This window comes from Rattus norvegicus, chromosome 1 (genome assembly GCF_021556685.1).
Source record: "Rattus norvegicus strain SHRSP/BbbUtx chromosome 1, alternate assembly SHRSP_T2T, whole genome shotgun sequence".
NCBI classification, from domain to species: domain Eukaryota; kingdom Metazoa; phylum Chordata; class Mammalia; order Rodentia; family Muridae; genus Rattus; species Rattus norvegicus.
In genome coordinates, this window is record NC_141534.1 from 130,454,496 (window position 1) to 130,472,195 (window position 17,700).

The 17,700-nt window shown below is 42.9% G+C and overlaps 1 protein-coding gene across 5 annotated transcripts in view; it reads left to right on the forward strand.

The window, feature by feature from the left end:
- Mtmr10 (myotubularin related protein 10) overlaps positions 1–17,700 on the forward strand; it is a 51,595-nt gene that overhangs the window by 29,471 nt on the left and 4,424 nt on the right. For all 5 annotated transcript variants that reach the window (XM_087563800.1, XM_087563822.1, NM_001100846.1 and 2 more), the window contains 7 exon segments: positions 909–996; positions 1,079–1,167; positions 2,292–2,422; positions 3,387–3,456; positions 4,109–4,179; positions 9,437–9,606; positions 16,666–16,836. In XM_087563800.1, the coding sequence (XP_087419926.1) occupies positions 909–996; positions 1,079–1,167; positions 2,292–2,422; positions 3,387–3,456; positions 4,109–4,179; positions 9,437–9,606; positions 16,666–16,836 (790 nt within the window).

Below are 17,700 nucleotides of genomic sequence, written 5' to 3' on the forward strand. Positions count from 1 at the left end.
AGGTGCCCCTATGCCAGCCTGGCTCTGGGGCTCAGACTCAGGTTCTTGAGCTTCAGTTCAGTAGCTTTGCTGCCTGACTTGTCTCCCAGATCTTGAAATTAAGTTTTTAGTTTAAAAATAATGGGTTTCATAATGTCATTTTCTTACATATGTGCCACTGTATTTTGTTCTGATTCATCCTCAGCCGCCACATTCCTCTCCAGGTCCTTCTGTCCCCATCTTGATGGTTTCCTTCCGCACCTCTGCTTTCGTGTTGTATGTGTTCCATTACCTTTCCCTCTTCCCCACTCCCTTAACATGTCCATTCCCCTCATGTTCCTCTTCCTAGTTTCCTGACCTTGGCAAACATAAATTTACATCTAGATTTGACATAAAAAGTGTAGTATTTGTCTTTTTATGTTTGGCTTATATCACTTGACGAAATGATTTCCAGCTCCATCCATTTTTCTGCAAATGTCATGATTTCATTTTCCCTGCTACAGAATGAAATCCTACTGTGTATATGAATCCCATTTTTATTATCTTGTAATCGGCGATGGGCAGTATCTTATTAGGGTTACTCTTGCTGTGATTAAACACCATGACTATAAGTACCTGGGAAAGGAAGTCAGGACAGGAACTCATCAGAGCAGAACCCAGGTGGCAGAAATGGAGGCCAAAGCCATAGATGGATGTGGCTGCTGGCTTGCTCCTCATGTTTGCTCAGCCTTTCTTATAGCACCCAGGATGACCATTCCAGGACTGGTACTGACCACAGTGAGCTGTGTCCTCCCATATCAATCATCAGTCAAGAAAATGCCCCACAGTGTGCCTGCAGGCCAATCTGGTGGTGCATTTTCTTAGTTGAGGTTCAGAGTGAACTTAGATGAGCACAGGGCTCAGGTACGACCTGTTTCTCTCCCTTCTAGCCTTCCAGAATACTTTGTCGTGCCAAGTTCACTAGCAGACCAAGACCTGAAGATCTTTTCTCCTTCTTTTGTTGGAAGAAGAATGCCAGTAAGTGACTTCTGTTGGATGTCATTGATGTTAATGTCCACAGTTTCTATCCAGTTAAGTGAGGATTCTGCTTGTCTCCTAGTGCTGGTGCTGGAGCCATTCCAACGGCAGTGCTCTTGTGCGAATGGCTCTCATCAAAGATGTGCTGCAGCAGAGGAAGATCGACCAGAGGTAACTGGGAAGGGTGTTGGTCCATGTAACTAAAGCAGTGAGCCTCTTACTAAGTGGAAATAGTTGCATCACCAAATATTATATACAATGATTATCATTTTGAAAACAGTGAATATAGTAAAATTATCTTTGTTTGATAAAACTCTTATCTTCAACATTGAAAGTCCAGTGACTTCCATTTTAGAAACTTCAGGATAAATTAAGCTTCTTTCAATTTTATGTGTCTTGTTTAGGTCTATGAAGTCAGAGTAGCTTAGAAAATGGTTTTAATGGGTCTGCACATACAAATTTGGCAATGTCTGCTAAAGTCAGCAGGAGCCTCCCTGTCACTAGGAGGAAGCTTCTCTTTGGTGCACTTGTAGCTGTAAGTTTACAGTGACCAACTCTCAATGCCCAGGGTGCTCAACTGCTGCCCTTGTTCCGTGCTGGGACAGCATCTTCCACAGGCTGGTTCTAATGCCTCTTCCTCCCTTTGATCTGTGTTCCTTTCTACAGAAGGTCACTGGCAACTATGGCTTTAGTAACCAGCACATTGATATTGTCTCTAGCTAGCTTGATGTCTTCTGTGTGGACCCCTTCAAGGCCCTTTAGACTTTATATCTAAAACTGAACTCCAGGGTCTAGCCACCATGTCTCCCAGCCAGATGCCTTTGTCTTCCTCCCCTTTCTCTATCTGTAACCCCTCATGATTTTGACAGTTTTTCAAAACCATTATAAACACACATCCTCCCGCCCCAGCTTCACTCCATGTGTGTTATTGGTGCTGTCACTTTCTCTTTCTATGCCACATTTCCTGTGCTCCAGCCACCTGAAAGTTATCTGGTCCTTTCACTCTCCCAACAAGGCTCTTCCCTCCTGGGTCACCTTCTTCATGCTCCTCCTTCATGGGGTGAACACTCTTCACTCCACCGACTTGGCCTCATCTACCTCTCATTTCTGAGGCACCTTACATTCCATTTGATTGAGGTGTGATGGCCACTTAATGACTGCCTGTCACCCTCACTAGACCCCATAGGCTGACACCATTGTCTAATTATCTCAGGAAGTATAAAATAATTCTGAATGTAAATGTCCACTGTGGGAGGAATGTATGAACAGATACTAAAGGATTTTATCTTTACTAGGATTTGCAATGCTATAACTAAAAGTCATCCACAGAGAAGTGATGTTTACAAGTCAGATTTGGATAAGACTTTGCCCAATATCCAAGAAATACAAGCGGCATTTGTAAAACTTAAGCAACTGTGTGTCAATGGTAATGACATTTTTATTTTTATTTTGTGCCTATATAACATATGAATAGGAATAAAGAATTGTGTCGTAACAACCAGGAAAAGTGATGTCCCTTAAAAATATAGTAGAGGCATATAAAGAGAGACTCAATCCCTAGAAAATGAAGTCTAAACTTCTCTTGGTTTTGGAGAGAAAATAAAACAAACCTGTTAAACTTCCCCCAAATCATGAAAGATATAGACTACCTTAAAGAAGCATTTGCTCAGTAGACAGATATAACTGAGATTCCAGTGCATAAGCTTAGATGTCAAGATTAGTGGCTCAGCTCAGTATGGATTGTATGTGTGACCTTAGAGCTCTGTCTACTGGACTTAGATGGTTGCACTTTGCTCTGAGAAGGATGTCTCATGAAGGCATCTTTGGACTAGAGGCCCTGTGCCTTCTGGGTGTGGGGACCTGGCTCTGTGGCAGGTCTTGGATGCTGACTAGCATTATTAGGGTAGGAGACCTTAGCAGCTGGAAGTGAAGAGACATGGGGAAGATGGGACCTGGGGCAGCAGTGCTAGGACGTGGGATCTAGTCTAGGCATCACTTTCTGTGGAGCCAGGACTCACCAGCCCTCAGGACACAGAGTTAGCTCTTGCTGGACTTTCCAGGATTTCCTTGAAAAAGCCAGAGGGTAGAAGACAAGATCCAAGGGAACGCTTTCTTCTGCTTTAATATAGAACTGTAGCATGTCACTTTGGTGCAGTGGCCCATGTGTATGGCCCCAGCATTTGAGAAGGTGAAGTAAGAGGACCAGAGTTTTAAGTCCAGTCTGAGCTTCATGGCAAGGCACTGTCTTTAAAAAACAAAAAACAAAACCAGAAAACCCAAGCATCATAAGCATGTGTCCCTAAGTGCTTGCTATAGTAAGTGTCGGTAGTGCTTACTTTGATGTCGATTGTGTAAAGCGAAGCTTAACAGCATTGTTGTATGTAATGCAGAGCCTTTTGAAGAAACTGAAGAGAAGTGGTTGTCTTCACTGGAAAGTACTCGGTGGTTAGAATATGTCAGGTTTGTTGACTTTTCTTTTTTAACGTTTTTAAAAAATAATTATCAGCTCACATGAAGTAAAAGTTAGTAGAATGAGCCACAAGCCCCTCAGCTGGCATCCCTCAGGGTAGCTTCTTACCTAACTGGAGGGTAGCATCTAACCAGACAGCCAGCCTTGCTACCGTCTGCAGGTTTCCTTAGTGCCCACCCTGTCATAGTTGAGCCTCCCCCTTCTTCCCCTCATCCCTGCCCTCTGACAACCACTGCTTCACTGTTGCCTCTAAAGCTTTGTTTCCCTAATATTATGTAAACAAGGCTCTATTTTATAATATATGGTTGATTAATCTCCCTGATATTATTCCCTAAAGTGTGAATATTCCTGTCAATGCCAGAGAACTTCATAAAAGTTGAAAGTATGTGTGTATAGTGGATGATGAGTTTTGCTTGATTTTTTTTTCCCCCCCGGAGCTGGGGACCGAACCCAGGGCTTGCTTGTGCTTGTGCTTGCTAGGCAAGCGCTCTACCACTGAGCTAAATCCCCAACTCCGTTTTGCTTGATTTTAAGCACTTTTGAAATATACTTATGCGACTGGACAAGATGTCACAGCAGGCAAAGACGTTTATATATGGTAGGGTTTGATGACTAACAGTGCTTTTTCTTCTCTCTCCTCAGGGCTTTCCTTAAACACTCAGCTGAACTTGTGTACATTCTTGAAAGCCAGCGTCTCTCTGTAGTCCTGCAAGGTAATTGAAATAGTTGCTGAGAATGCTACAGGAGCCCACTGTGGCTCCTGACTGCCCGCATTAACTTGAGTATTAGCTGTCTCTTCTTTCTCAGTGCTGCAGTACCACTCGGCACACTGCAAAATGTGACTGTGTGCTGTCATGCTGGCTCACACTACTGGCTCACCACAAAGGCAGACTCTCCCACGTAGTACATCCTTCCTCTATTCTGGGAGGGTGGGTCCCATCCATGACTGATACTTTGGCCAAGGCATCCTCTCTAATCTTGCTCTTTCTTACTCATGTTTAACTTTGACCCTAAGAAACTCATTTGAAATTACAAATTCAAATGAAGCAGCCAGTGATTTTTCTCCTCTTTCCCACTGCGTGCTCCCATCTTACTGGGAATGAGTCCTGCTCTCCCCCATGCACGTAGGCTTTGGGAGCGTTGAGCCTACCATGTAGATGGGGTATAACGCACATGAGCATACCTTAGTAAGCAGAAAGCCTAGGAAGGGGGCCGGAGAGACAGCTCAGCCGTTAAGAGCACTGACTGCTCTTCCTGAGGTCCTGAGTTCAATTCCCAGCAGCCACCTGGTGGCTCACAACCATCTGTAATGGGATCTGATGCCCTCTTCTGGTGTGTGTGAAGACAGGGACAGTGTACCCACATACATAAAATAAATAAATCTTAAAAAAAAAAAAAAGACAGCCTAGGCATCTCGTTTGTGATTGTGGTCACACAAATGCAGCGTCACCCAGGAGATCTGAGGAAAACCGTGAATGTTGGTTTTTGCCTTTTACTCTGGACAAGGCTTTTTTTGTTTGTTGCTGTGCACAGCAGGCTAACTGGCCTGCAGGCTTCCAAACCCTGCTGCTTCAGGATCACCCTTTAGTAGGGGAGCACAGGAATTACAGATGCTTGTACTAGTACTCTGTCTGGCTTTTACATGGGTTCCAACAATGTGAGCTCACATCGCTCAGTCTATACAGCAAGACTTTGCCCACTGAGCCATCTCCCCAGCTGTTTTGTTTTGTTTTGAGGACAGTAGAGACAGTGTCTCATTATATAATCTTGACTGGTTTAACTTGCTGTGTAGACTAGGCTGGTCTTGAACTCACAGAGATCTGCTTGTGTCTTAGCACCAAATCAGTAGGCTACTTTCTGTCTCTGTAGAAATGCCTTTTCTAGATAGTTTATCACACAGTATGCGGTCTTTTGTCTATGGCTTCATTTATCTAACAAGTGTTTATGAGGTTTGTTCAGGTCATGTGTGTGAGCAATTTTTAAAAAATAGATCCGGAGAGAATGGGATGTCTGTCTAAGAGTCTGAACATTTGTGGTGGTCACCAGCCCAAAGTGAATTTAAAATGGGCGATGTTGAAAAAAGGCAAGAAGATTTTTGTTCAGAAGTGTGTCCCGTGTCACACTGTGGAAAAGGAGGCAAGCATGAGACTGGACGGAAGACAGGCTAGGCTGCTGGATTCTCTTACACAGATGCCAACAAGAACAAAGGCATTACCTGGGGAGAGGATGCCCTGATGGACTAGAATCCCAGAAAGTAAATTCATACACTAAATTCAGATCATGAATGGCTAACAATGTTTTTGTTGGACAGCCCTCATTTAAGTAAAACTGACTTGTAAAAAAAATGGATCACATCTTTTGTAAATCAGTTTATGTATTTACCTGTTGATGGGCATTAGGCCGTTTCTATATGGGGACATTGACAGAGTGTGCTGCTTACATTAATCACAGAAAGGTGTTTTGGATAGTTTTATGCTGTTGAGTTATGTAGCGTGTCCACCTTGTTAAACAGTCAAACTGTTCTAAAGTGGCTGTGTAATTGCACTTGGGGATCACAATTTGTGCTCCAAGTCAGGTCCAGCCATTCATCTTCCATGAGCCAGTAAAGAGTCAAATTAAAAGTGGAAAGTCAGAAAAGGGACTTACTCAGTGTGAGCATATTGGGAAGAGTGCCAGAGAAATCCAGCCATCCCTCAAGTCCATGAGACTGAGTCCTGAAGTGAGATCAGTGTTTAAACACAGGATGTGCACAGCTAAGCACTTCAGTCAAGGTGTGCTCCTACCCAGCCCTGTCTGGGCCTCAGTGGGACAAGCTGCTAGAACTCTGCAAAGTCTCCTCCTGGGGAACAAGGTCGCCCTCTGACTCGCACGAGAGTCCTGCAGATTCCCATTTCTTTGGGGTCTGATGCTTACTTAGGTCTAGGGACACAATGTCTCTTTAGAATATCTTCTTCTGTTGGACCAGTTCCGGCTTCAGCATGAGGAGGATGCTGACTGGTCGGCTCCACCGTCCCCCTTGTCACCACTCAGTCCCAGGCGAAGTGGTGTGGCTCCCTGTGCTTTCCCTTTACATCTCTCTATGGGGTTTCATCTCTCTGTTGAGTGCTAAGACTTATGTGTACACTCTGTTAGTCCTACATGGTTTGTGACCATTTTCTCCTCCGTCAGCTCATTCTTTTGTCTTTTGAAACACTAATTTAAATTTTTTGAGCATAATATCTCCATGTTTTAATGGATCATAATTTTCTTTATCATATTTAAGAACCATTTACCCAACTCAAGGACACAGACAGGGACATTTCCCTGTGTTTTATTTTATAGGATGTTTATAGCTTTAGCTCTTAGAATTTGGTCCTTTGATCCATTTTGAATGAATGTGCATGGGGGGGGCAGTAAGAAGTTGAATTATCCCTTTTCTGTGGATGTTATGGATCATTTGTTGAAAAGACCTTCATTTCTCCACTAAATTGCCTCAGTGCTTTTATGAAATCACTGAGTATAAATGGCAAAAGTTTATTTTTAACTATTTTACTGCATTGAGATTATGTCAGTTCTTTATGCTACTACTACATTATCTCGAGTGCCATGGTTGTTCAGTAAGCTTTAAAATAGAGACATTTAACTGTCTTTGAAACACTACTTTAGGTATTTCCATGTAGTTTCTAGTGTTAGAAAAAAGGCCTACTGGAGTGTGTATATTGGTTCATAGATCAGTTTAGAGCGAATGACATCTCTATGGAGTGGCAAAACCATAAAGTGAATGCCTCCCCATTTACTCTGTTCTCCCTTCATTTGTCAGCAGTGGTTACAGGTTTTACTGCACAAGGCTTATACAGAGTGTTTTAAATCTCTTGAGTAACTTTAAGGTATTCTTATATGTTTCTGTGAGTACAGTGTTTTCTTAACTGCATTTTCAGGTTTATTATATACTCATTGTTTTATAGAGAGAGAGTTCTTGTGAACTTACTCTTTTATTCTGGTAGTTATTTTCTGGACTCCTTAAATTTTTTCTTGCATATATGTGGTGTATTATGTGCATGTTCATGGGGTAGAGACCAGAGGTCAACATTAAATGTCATTGTCAAAACCACTCTCCACCTCCATTTGACAGTGTCTTTCACTGAACCTGGAGCTCATAGATTTGATTAGGCTGCTTAGCCGGTGAGCATCAGGGATCCACCTGTTCCTGCCTGCCCAGCACTGGGCCGATAGGCACTCACTCAGCGTTTCATGTGGGTGCTGTGGGTCTCAATCCAAGTTCTCATCCTTGCATGGCCAGCATTTTACTAGCTGAGCCATCCCTCTATCCCTCACCCTTGATCTTTAGCACACAGGGATTATAGTTTCTGACAAGTACAGTTTTTAATCTCTTTGATACTGTTGCCTTTACTTCTTCTCTTCCATCTAATTGTTTTGACTCAAGCCTCTTGTACAGCGTGCTGTAGAAGTATGGATGGTAGACATCTTTATCTCATTTCTGGTTTCGGGGTGAAAATTTACCATTAGTCATGATGTATTAGTTGTAGGGGTTGGGAGAAGCCTCTGATAAGGTTTCCTTTAATTCCTAGTTTGCTAGTTTTTTAAAATTAGGAATAGATATAGAAGTATATCAGATGGTAGTTTGCCTCTAGATAATATTATTAAATTTTATTTTGTAATTATACTATGTTATTTTGTCAAATGCCAAAGCAATCCATCCTGCCTTCTAGAGAAAAATTCCTGGTTTTTTTATAGTAATTTTTCTTACTAATATTTTATTAATGAATATTGCACCTGTATTTGCAAAGGCTGTCAGTTGGTAGTTTTCTCATCCTTTTACTGGGTTTTGATATGAAGGTAATTCTAAATTTATTTAAAGGGACAATAATTGTATGACAAGATACACAACTGTGATATTAGCACTTGGGGCACAGACGGAGGCTCATTGCCACCCTTGGCTCTATTACAAATTTGAGGGCTGTTTGGCTTACATTGACTCCTTGTCTCAAAAACAAAAGATCTGTGAAGAAAAGGAAGATAGCTGTCCAGGCAGGAGAAATGCTTGCTGCCTTCCCACGTGATGTGATGGAGACAGTTCCACCCTGTCATTCACTTCTGAGTCATCTGCGTGTCTCTAGAGAGACCGTGCGTGGGCTCTTGTCTTTTGTTTGTTTGTTTCTCTGTGTAGCCCTGGCTGCCTTGGAACTGCTCTGTAGACCAGGCTGGCCTCAAACTCATAGGAATCCACCTGTGTCTGCCTCCTGAGAGCTGGGTGACATATGCCCACTGCCCAGTGAAAGATTTCGTTTTATTTAGTATCTTTGACAAAATAGTAGTAGAATACATTCTAGAAATATGTTCTACCACAAAGTATTGAGAAGTTAAACAGCAGCCATGTTTTGCCTCCTGATGGGACCCTTTCCCTCCTACTGGGTTGCGTTGTTCAGCCTTAATATGAGGGGAGGTACCTAGTCTTCTTGCAACTTGCTATGCCATGTTTGGTTGATATCCCTGGGAGGCCTGCTCTTTTCTGAAAGGAGGAAGGAGGGGTGGCCAGGACAGGAGGATGAGGGAAACCTGTGGCTGGGATGTAACTGATGAGAGAGAATATCAAAAGGAAGAATGTGAGCAATGCCTGCTGTTAGCAGCAAACAGTGACATAGGGAAGTCATTTGCTGCCAAGCCCTCCGGTCAGTGCTTCAGGGTGCAGCCACATCATCAGGGTAATCCGACGAATTAACATAAAGGATTGTCATTTTACCTTTTACTTTCTGATGACGTTTTAGTACTTCTTTTAGCTCACATAGATCTCCAATAAAAATAGAACATGAGTTGTAAAAAATAAGTTTATTCTATTTGAGAGCTGCTGGAATCCAGTAAAATGTTCCCGCATAGACTATTTTGAAGGCAGTTTAAGTATAGAATGTTGAATTACCTAACCTACAGTCAGGGTTTCTCTTGGTCTTCACTTTCTTCCCATTTTATTGACAGAGGAGGAAGGCAGAGACTTGAGTTGTCTGGTGGCGTCTCTTGTTCAAGTGATGATGGATCCATACTTCAGGACAATTACTGGATTTCAGAGTCTGGTACAGAAGGAGTGGGTCATGGCAGGGTACCCGTTCCTAGACAGATGTAACCATTTGAAGAGGTCAGAGAAAGAGGTAAGTACTCCCGTTGCTTCCCTGGCACTCTTTAAAAGTATATTTACTTATTTGTGTATGTGTGTGTGTGTGGGGGGGGGTGATTAGTGTTATAAAATATGGTGTGGCAAGGGGGTACCTGTCAGGCCCATCCCAAGATATGCCCCTGAGAAATTACTCTATGCGACAGATCTGGCATGAAGGAGGTTTACTGGGGAAAGGACCTGGGAAAGGGTAGAGGCCGACAGATGTGAGCAGAGCCATGAGGGCAGAGAAGAGGTTGGGGCACAGAGAAGGACAGAAAGGGGGAAGGGAGAGAGAAAAGCTGGAAACAGAGAGTTTGGGGTCTGGAGGGCCTGGCAATCCTTTTCCAGGAGGCCTGCACCTGGTGCACCTGGTGGTGGTAGCCTGTGACGTAAGCCCCTGGGAGGAGCCCAGTGGAGTCACCTGTAAGCTAACACTTAGGGCATGCCAGAACATGCCTGTGGAGGTCTTTTCCATCATAAGATTTTGGGGTCAAATTCAGGGCTTCATGTTCATGTGGTAAGTGGAGTTAGCCACTGAGCCATTTCATAGACCCCAAACTAGCACCTTTCAAATATGCATGAGATAAATTTTTACCATCATGGAAATGACAAGGGCCTCTTTGACTTTTCCGTGTTGATTTAACACATCGTAGCTTTGTTGAAGGCTAACTAATGGATTGGAATCCAAATTGATGTAGAAGATTACCATAGATCCAAAGATGACGCCTAACCTCTGCATCTTAGAGAACAGAGCAGACCAACTTCCCATCAAGCCGTTTGCCTGTGGGGTGTGTTGCAGTTTGTTTCCTTATCCCTGTATCTTAAACACATGGGTCCAGTGTTTGGCTACCAAGTTGCATCTGCCACCCAGTTGTCAGAAAATCAAAACCTAGTTTGCAACAGTGAGTATTTCAACTGAATCCTAATGTAGGGAGCACAGGAAACAGGAAACAGCAAAGCGACATGACCTCCTCTATGTAAGTCCATAGTAACTGAGCTAATGACAATGAGGTGGATGACAAAGACTTCAAAAGAATGATTATAAGAAGCTCAATGGAATCACGGAGAGGACTGGACTCCAGAGTGTTTGAGAGAGTACAAATAAACAGCTGGCGGGAGTAACAGCAAAGACAGCTCAGGATGTGAAAGAGGAAGTCAAGTGTCTCAAAAAATTGAACTTTAGAAAACAAAATGATAAATTGAATAAACTTGTTGGGAGCCTCACCGATAGTTTATATTAAGTGAAAATCAGGATGTGAAATTGTAGTAGATGAATTAAAACATTCACACAGTAAGTTTTTAAAAGTAGAACGTAGAAATATAATATCTGGAATATAATTTAAAACAACCAAACAATTTAAAAGCTGCATATGGTGGCACATGCATTTAGTTTAGCCCTCAGAGGCAGAGGCCATCTGATCTCTGAGTTCAAGGCCAGTCTGGTCTACAGAGTAAGTTTTAGAACGGCCAGGGCTACACAAAGAAACCCTGTCTTTCAAAACCAACCTACCAACCAACCAACCAAACAAACAAACGAATCAACTTAAGACTCATAGACACAGAAGAGTGAAAAGAGAAATGGGCCAGAGACTACAGAGTAAAATAATAGCAGAAGCTCTCCCAAATTTAGGGAGCTGGACATCCAGATTTTGGAGATTTTAGAATCTCAAGCATTTATGACTGAAAAAGGACCCCCAGATGTAATACAGCTTTAAAGAGAGAGAGAGAGAGAGAGAGAGAGAGAGAGAGAGAGAGAGAGAGTGTGTGTGTGTGTGTGTGTGTGTGTGTGTGTGTGCATGCAGTACCTGTGGCAGCCAGGAAAGGGCATTAGACTCCCCTGGAGCTGGAGTTGTCAGTGACGATGAAGCCACCTGATGTTGGCACAGGGAATTAAAGGCGGGTCTTTTCTAGAATAGTGTTCGCTTTTCTGTTTCTGTGATAAATGCCATAACTAAGAGCAACTTGGGGAGGAAAGGGGTAATTTCATCCGATACTTCCAGGGGACAGTTGATCACTGAGGAAGTCGAGGCAGAAACTATGGAGGAATGCTGCCTATTGGCTTGCCTCCTATGGTTTGCTTAGCTTGTTTTCTTCTATACCACAGGATCACCTGCCTAGGGCTGGGATTGTCCACAGTGAGCTGAGCCCTCCTATAATGATAATCAATTTAAAATGCTCCACAGACGTCCCCACAGGCCAGTCTAATAGAGGCCATTCCTCAATTGAGCTTCTCTCTTCCCAGGCTGACAAAACTAACCACATAAGCAGCAAATGCTTCTAATCACTGGATCATCACTCTGGCCTCATAGTAATATAGTAATATAGTTTCAAATACTAAGTGTATAGATAAATAAAAGACTAATGAAGTTTGCAGGACAGAAATGTCAAGCTACATAGAAAAGCAAGCCCATTGTAATAGCAATGAATTTCTAAGCAGAAACTCAAAGAAAACACCTCTCCCCCCAAATCCAAACAAAACTATAAACCTAGGTTACTGATACCAGCAAAGTTACGCTTCATAATTAAAAGAGAAGTAAAGGCCATTCATCATAAACTTAATTCATTAAGTTAATTAAAATTCATTAAGCAGTCACTGCAAAAGGCACTGAAAGGAATCCTACACACTGAAGAGGACGAGAAAACAAGCAGGAAACTATGTCTCATTAGAAGGTTTGATAGCAGATGAGATTGATAAGAACTACAACAATGACAGGAGCTAGTCCATATTTATGAACAGTAATTCCAACCCTTCAAGATTTCAAGTCTTTAAGTGAAAGTTGCAAACAAGTGTTGGATTAAAAACCAAGACCCAAAGGTTTGCTGGCTGCAATAAATATACTTCACAGGCAGTAAAAGGATAGAAAAAGATACTTCAAGCAAATCAAATCTTTAAGTAAGCAGAACTAACTATTCACACCCACATCAGACTTCAAAATTAGTTAGGAGACATAAAATCACTTCATTCAAGAAGTGAACAATTCATAAAAATACTTAACAGTTATAAACATACATGCATCAGATTCTGGAGTTACACAAAGCCAACAATGTTACTGGACATAAGGCTGACCCCAATACAACAATTATGGATGGCCTAACCCTTTGTTACAGCATGGATATAAAAATGGCCCCTTTAGGTTTGTATGTTTGAACACTTAGTCCCTGAATAACAGGTTAGTTTTTTTACTTTATTTTTTTAATTTTAATGGAATCTTTATGATGTAGAGCCTCACTTGAAAGGTGAGTCACTAGGGTGGGCTTTGAGGTTTTTAACCTGACTACCTCTTGCCCTCTACTTCCTGGTCCATGGGATAAGTCACTGCCCAGCTTGTACTGAAGAGCCAGTCACCCGGCTGGCATCTTCCCTGCCATAATGCATTTTATTTCTTCAAACCACCAACCAAAATCAATCTCCTGTAGGTTGCCTTCTTGTCAGGTATTTGTCACAGCAATGGGAAAATTAAGAAACAGAAATTTGATAGCAATAAGTGGAGTCATTGCTGGCATTACCTGACTGAATTTATAGGCCTTTGGAGCTGGCGTGTGTGCCGGAGGAATGCTGAAGCGTTTGGAGCTTCAGTATAACATAGCCCCAGATCTCTCTAGACACAGCCTGACAGGCCACTCTAGTGTGAGTGGGAAAGACATGGAGAGCGAAAGCCATGCTCACGGGGCTTCAAAGTGATCAAGGACTAGCAGCCATTCATGTCTACCAGATCGTCTGGCAGTGCCATCCTCAGGTCCTGAGAACCTGAATATGGTGGAGCTCGAAGAGATGAGCTATTTCATTTGGCAGAGGAAATGTCAAGACAGCAGCAGGCCATTCAGGCTCAGAATGACTATTGTGCATTTTGTTTACCTGGATTTACAGTGAGTAGGAGCAGAGAGTGGAGCGGTGAGATACTAAAAATGTTCTGGCAAGAGAAGGGGGTGTATCTGGTTAAAGTTGTGAACAGATGGGGCTGGAGAGATGGCTCAGCGGTTAAGAGACTGCTCTTCCAGAGGTCCTGAGTTCAAATCCCAGCAACCACATGGTGGCTCACAACCATCTGTAATGGAAACCAATGCCCTCTTCTGGTGGGTCTGAAAATAGCTACAGTGTACTCACATACAATAAAAGTTGTGAACAGCAATGTGCGGTTTGATGAGGAAAAGAACTTGAACCAGATAAAAGTTGGTGAGAATGGCCATGATTCTTAGAAAGATTAGTATCAGGAAGGATAAACCTTGACCTTTCAAGGCAATAAGACAGACAGGTACTTTGGGGACAAAGCTCACCCAGTGCAAATTTATTTCACAGGACTGAGCTTCAGAGTTCACATAGCATATTGCAGCCAGGAAAGTGCTTTCCTAGATTCACTGGCAAGGTTCTCAGTACTAGCACCAAAATACCCAATTTGCAGCATGGTCCAAGGGATTAAGGACACCCTGACCTGTCAGTGAACCTGGCATTGTCCACATGATCAAGGCTTTTCAGGCATGAAAAATGCAACAGTGGAGTGGGCTATTAGATGAGGGTTTGCACCAGTTTCCCATAAAACCTTGTAACAGAGTTGGGTTTCCTGTGTGAACACCTAGATGTGCTGTGCCTTAAGCTATGAAGGTGATACCTAAGTTGTATTGAGTACTCCAAGATACTGGAGATGCCAACAAGCTGCAGACATTGGATAGAACTGACCCAAGAGAGAGGCCATGTGTGTCAAAGGCACCACAGCTGGAGGCTGGCCTACAGAAGCCCGTCTGAGAACACATGACCTGTCACAAGTTCCAGGTACCAGGCAGGTTTTCCGCCTTGCCTTGGTACAGCTCCTGGTTCTTGTTTTTTGTTGGTTTTCTTTTTTGTGTATTTTTTATGTTTTTTTTGCTTTGGTCCATTCCTGCCTTTTGAGTGGGAATGTTTACTCTACACCAGGCTATGTTGGAGGTGACTTATTCTTTAACTTTATAGGGGCTCACCAATAAAAGTTTACTTTGAGCCTCAGAAGAGAATAGACTTTAAACTTTCGAATGTTAGAGCTGTAAGATGAGGGGACTTAGGAAACTGGACTAAATGTGTTTTGCATTGAGCTGGCCATGAACCTGTGGGCACAATTGGCAGAGCGGTGTGGTTTGAAAGTGAGTGTTTGCCATAGGCTCATACATTTGCACACTTGGTTCAGCTGCCCTGCTGTTTTGGAGGGATTTGGAACCTGTAGGAGCTGGATCCTCAGTATAGGAAGTGACGTGCAGTGTTGGACTTTGAGCTTCATAGCCTGGAACTGTTTTTTTTCCTGTCTGCTTCCTGCTTCCTGAGCCTTGTAGATAAGAGCTAGTAGCTGCCACAACTGTCACTTCTGTCTGCTACCATGCTTTCCTCCCATGCACAAGACACTTTCCAACTGTGAGCCCAGCTGAACGTTTCCATCCACAGATCCACCTTGTCAGGTGTTTGAGTTCAGTGATGAGAAAAGCAGCTAACATACGTCTGAATTATAGGTCATTGAGAAGAGCACAAACAAAATCATCACGATTGAGCTGCATTGCAGATCAAAGAAGGACATCTACAGGGTAGTCCATGGAACAGCTATAGGATACACGTTTTTCTTAGTAGCTCATGGAACTTTCTCCAAGACAGATCCTACTTTAGGACATAGGATTCTTAATAAAGTAGAACAAGCATCTCTAGAGGTACCATGATACCTCACCTCAAATCATAGTGTAGAGCAGAGCTAACAAAACCAGCATAGGGCTGGCACAAAGGGGAATAAAAGAAAGAAAGTATCAGTGGACCAAGAGATAAGTCCAAGCAATTGCAGCTATGTGATTTTTCAGAAGTATGCAAAACATACATTGAAGATCATCTCTTTAATAAGTGGTTGCTGGGAAACCAGATTATCCACATTTAGAAGACTGGAACATGATTTCTTCCTCTCCCTGTAAATAAAATCAATTCAAAATGAACCAGAGACCTTAGAGTATAAGACATAAGCATCCAGGCCACTAGAGGAAAGCAGAGAGGGAGTGCCGGCATAGGCACAGAGCCAGTGCTATTCAGATGAGTGCTAAGGGAACCATTAGTGCTAGCAGGAGTGCAAGTCAGTGCACTGCCCATGGGAGTCAGTGTGGAGGTTCCTAAAAATCTAAAACAGGCGCCACCCTATGATCTCACACACAGAGTTCACTGTGGCATCCTCTGAACAGGTAAGGAAAACCCAGCATATGGATATAAGACATAGTACTGCACCATGAAAAAGAAGGAGCATCCAGGGAACTGGAAATCATGATGCTAAAGGCAAAATACAGCAGGCTTGGGAAGATAGACAGCACACAGTCTCGTGTGTCAGGAGGACTGCTAGGGAACAGGGAGGAGTAATATGTGAGAGGGCAGGTGGAGACAATCATGGTGCCTCACATATGCATGGAAACGTCATTATGCAGTCCCCTATCATACACAGTTGTGTGCTAAGAGTAACCCAAGAGTAAATCAACTTTGGAGTGTCTCATGTCTTGAAAATAGATCATTAGAGCTGGGAAGTGAGAGTTTGAGAGAAACATCTTTCTAACACCTGTACGGCTTCCTGGGATCCCTGTCTGGCTGCAGGAGGCCAGGCAGCCAGGTTGGAAAGCACCCTTGACAAGTGGTAGTGCATCCAAATGAGCCACAAGCATTGCTTCCCAGGGCGCTCCATATGGCCTCGGGCTGAGGCCAAACTGTGCCATGAAGCCTGGGGGACTCCCTGGATGGTGAGCGTGCAGATCGACCGGAAGTTACAGTGCTTGGCTGAGTTCTATAGAACCGCTTACAGGATGTCTAACATGTTTGCTTTCTTACATCCGTACATGTCCGCATACTCGCTTGTTTGATATTACCACACTTGCCTAGCACAGTTTTTTTTTAATTAAATGTTTGTCTTGACATAGATAGGTTTAATCTGTTTGAATGCCTTAGATCAGCTCTGCCAAGTATTTGAGGCTTAGATGTTTTCTTGTTAGCCTCTGAACCAGCAATAAATCTGGGAGTAAATATGACCATCAGAGAGCAGCATTAATGATCCCTTTGTCTGTCTGCCCTTGCCAGTCTCCTTTGTTCTTGCTGTTCTTGGATACCACGTGGCAGCTGCTAGAGCAGTATCCAGCTGCCTTCGAGTTCTCCGAGACGTACTTAGCAGTGCTGTGTGACAGTACCCGGATCTCGCTGTTCGGGACCTTCCTGTTCAACTCTCCTCATCAGCGGGTGAAGCAGAGCACAGTGAGTGACATGCTGGCTGCAGCTGCTGTCTGTCTGTCTGTCTGTATGTATGTATGTATGTATGTATGTACCTTTTGTGGGTAGCATATGTGTATGCATGTGTTCACATGTATGTACAACTGTATGCGCATATGAAGGCCTGAAGTTGATTCTGGTGTTGTCCTTAGTCACTTTCCACTCTGTTTTCTTGAGGCAGGTCTTATAGAATCCAGAGTTTCCAGTTCTGTTTTACTAGTTAGCCAACATGCCACAGGAATTCTCTCATCTCCTGAGTTTGAGGATCACAGGTTGCTATCATACCTGCCCTACGTTTACATGGGTTCTGGCATCCAAATCATCATGCTTGCACAACCAGTACTGTATCTACTGAGCCATCTCTCCAGTGCCCCCACCCCTTTACAACTTTAAAATATAACTGAAGTACAGTTAGTTGCATGTTTAAAATATGTACTTTAAAATTACCTTTCAAAAATTTCAAAATGCATTAAAGAATATAATAACTTAATTTTTACTAATAATTATTTTAATTTTTGTCTATAAATTGCTCATGATAAATGTGCTTAAAGATATCAACTAGTTTATCCACTTTAAATATACTGTTGGATTTTTGTTTTTGATGGAGCATCAAACACAGGGCTTTGTGTGTGCTACTGACCTACAGCCCTAGCTCAATACCTCCCCACTGACATCTTTTATTTTTTCTTCTAATATTGAGACAATATCTGGCATCTACTTAGACAGGCCTTGCCTGGCAATCCCTCAGCCTTAGCCTCCTGCATAGCTGGACTCACAGTACCGAGCCACCTGCTTTCACTTAAACTTCTGGGGTTACTCCTTGCACATCAGAGTTGTTGATCAACAACT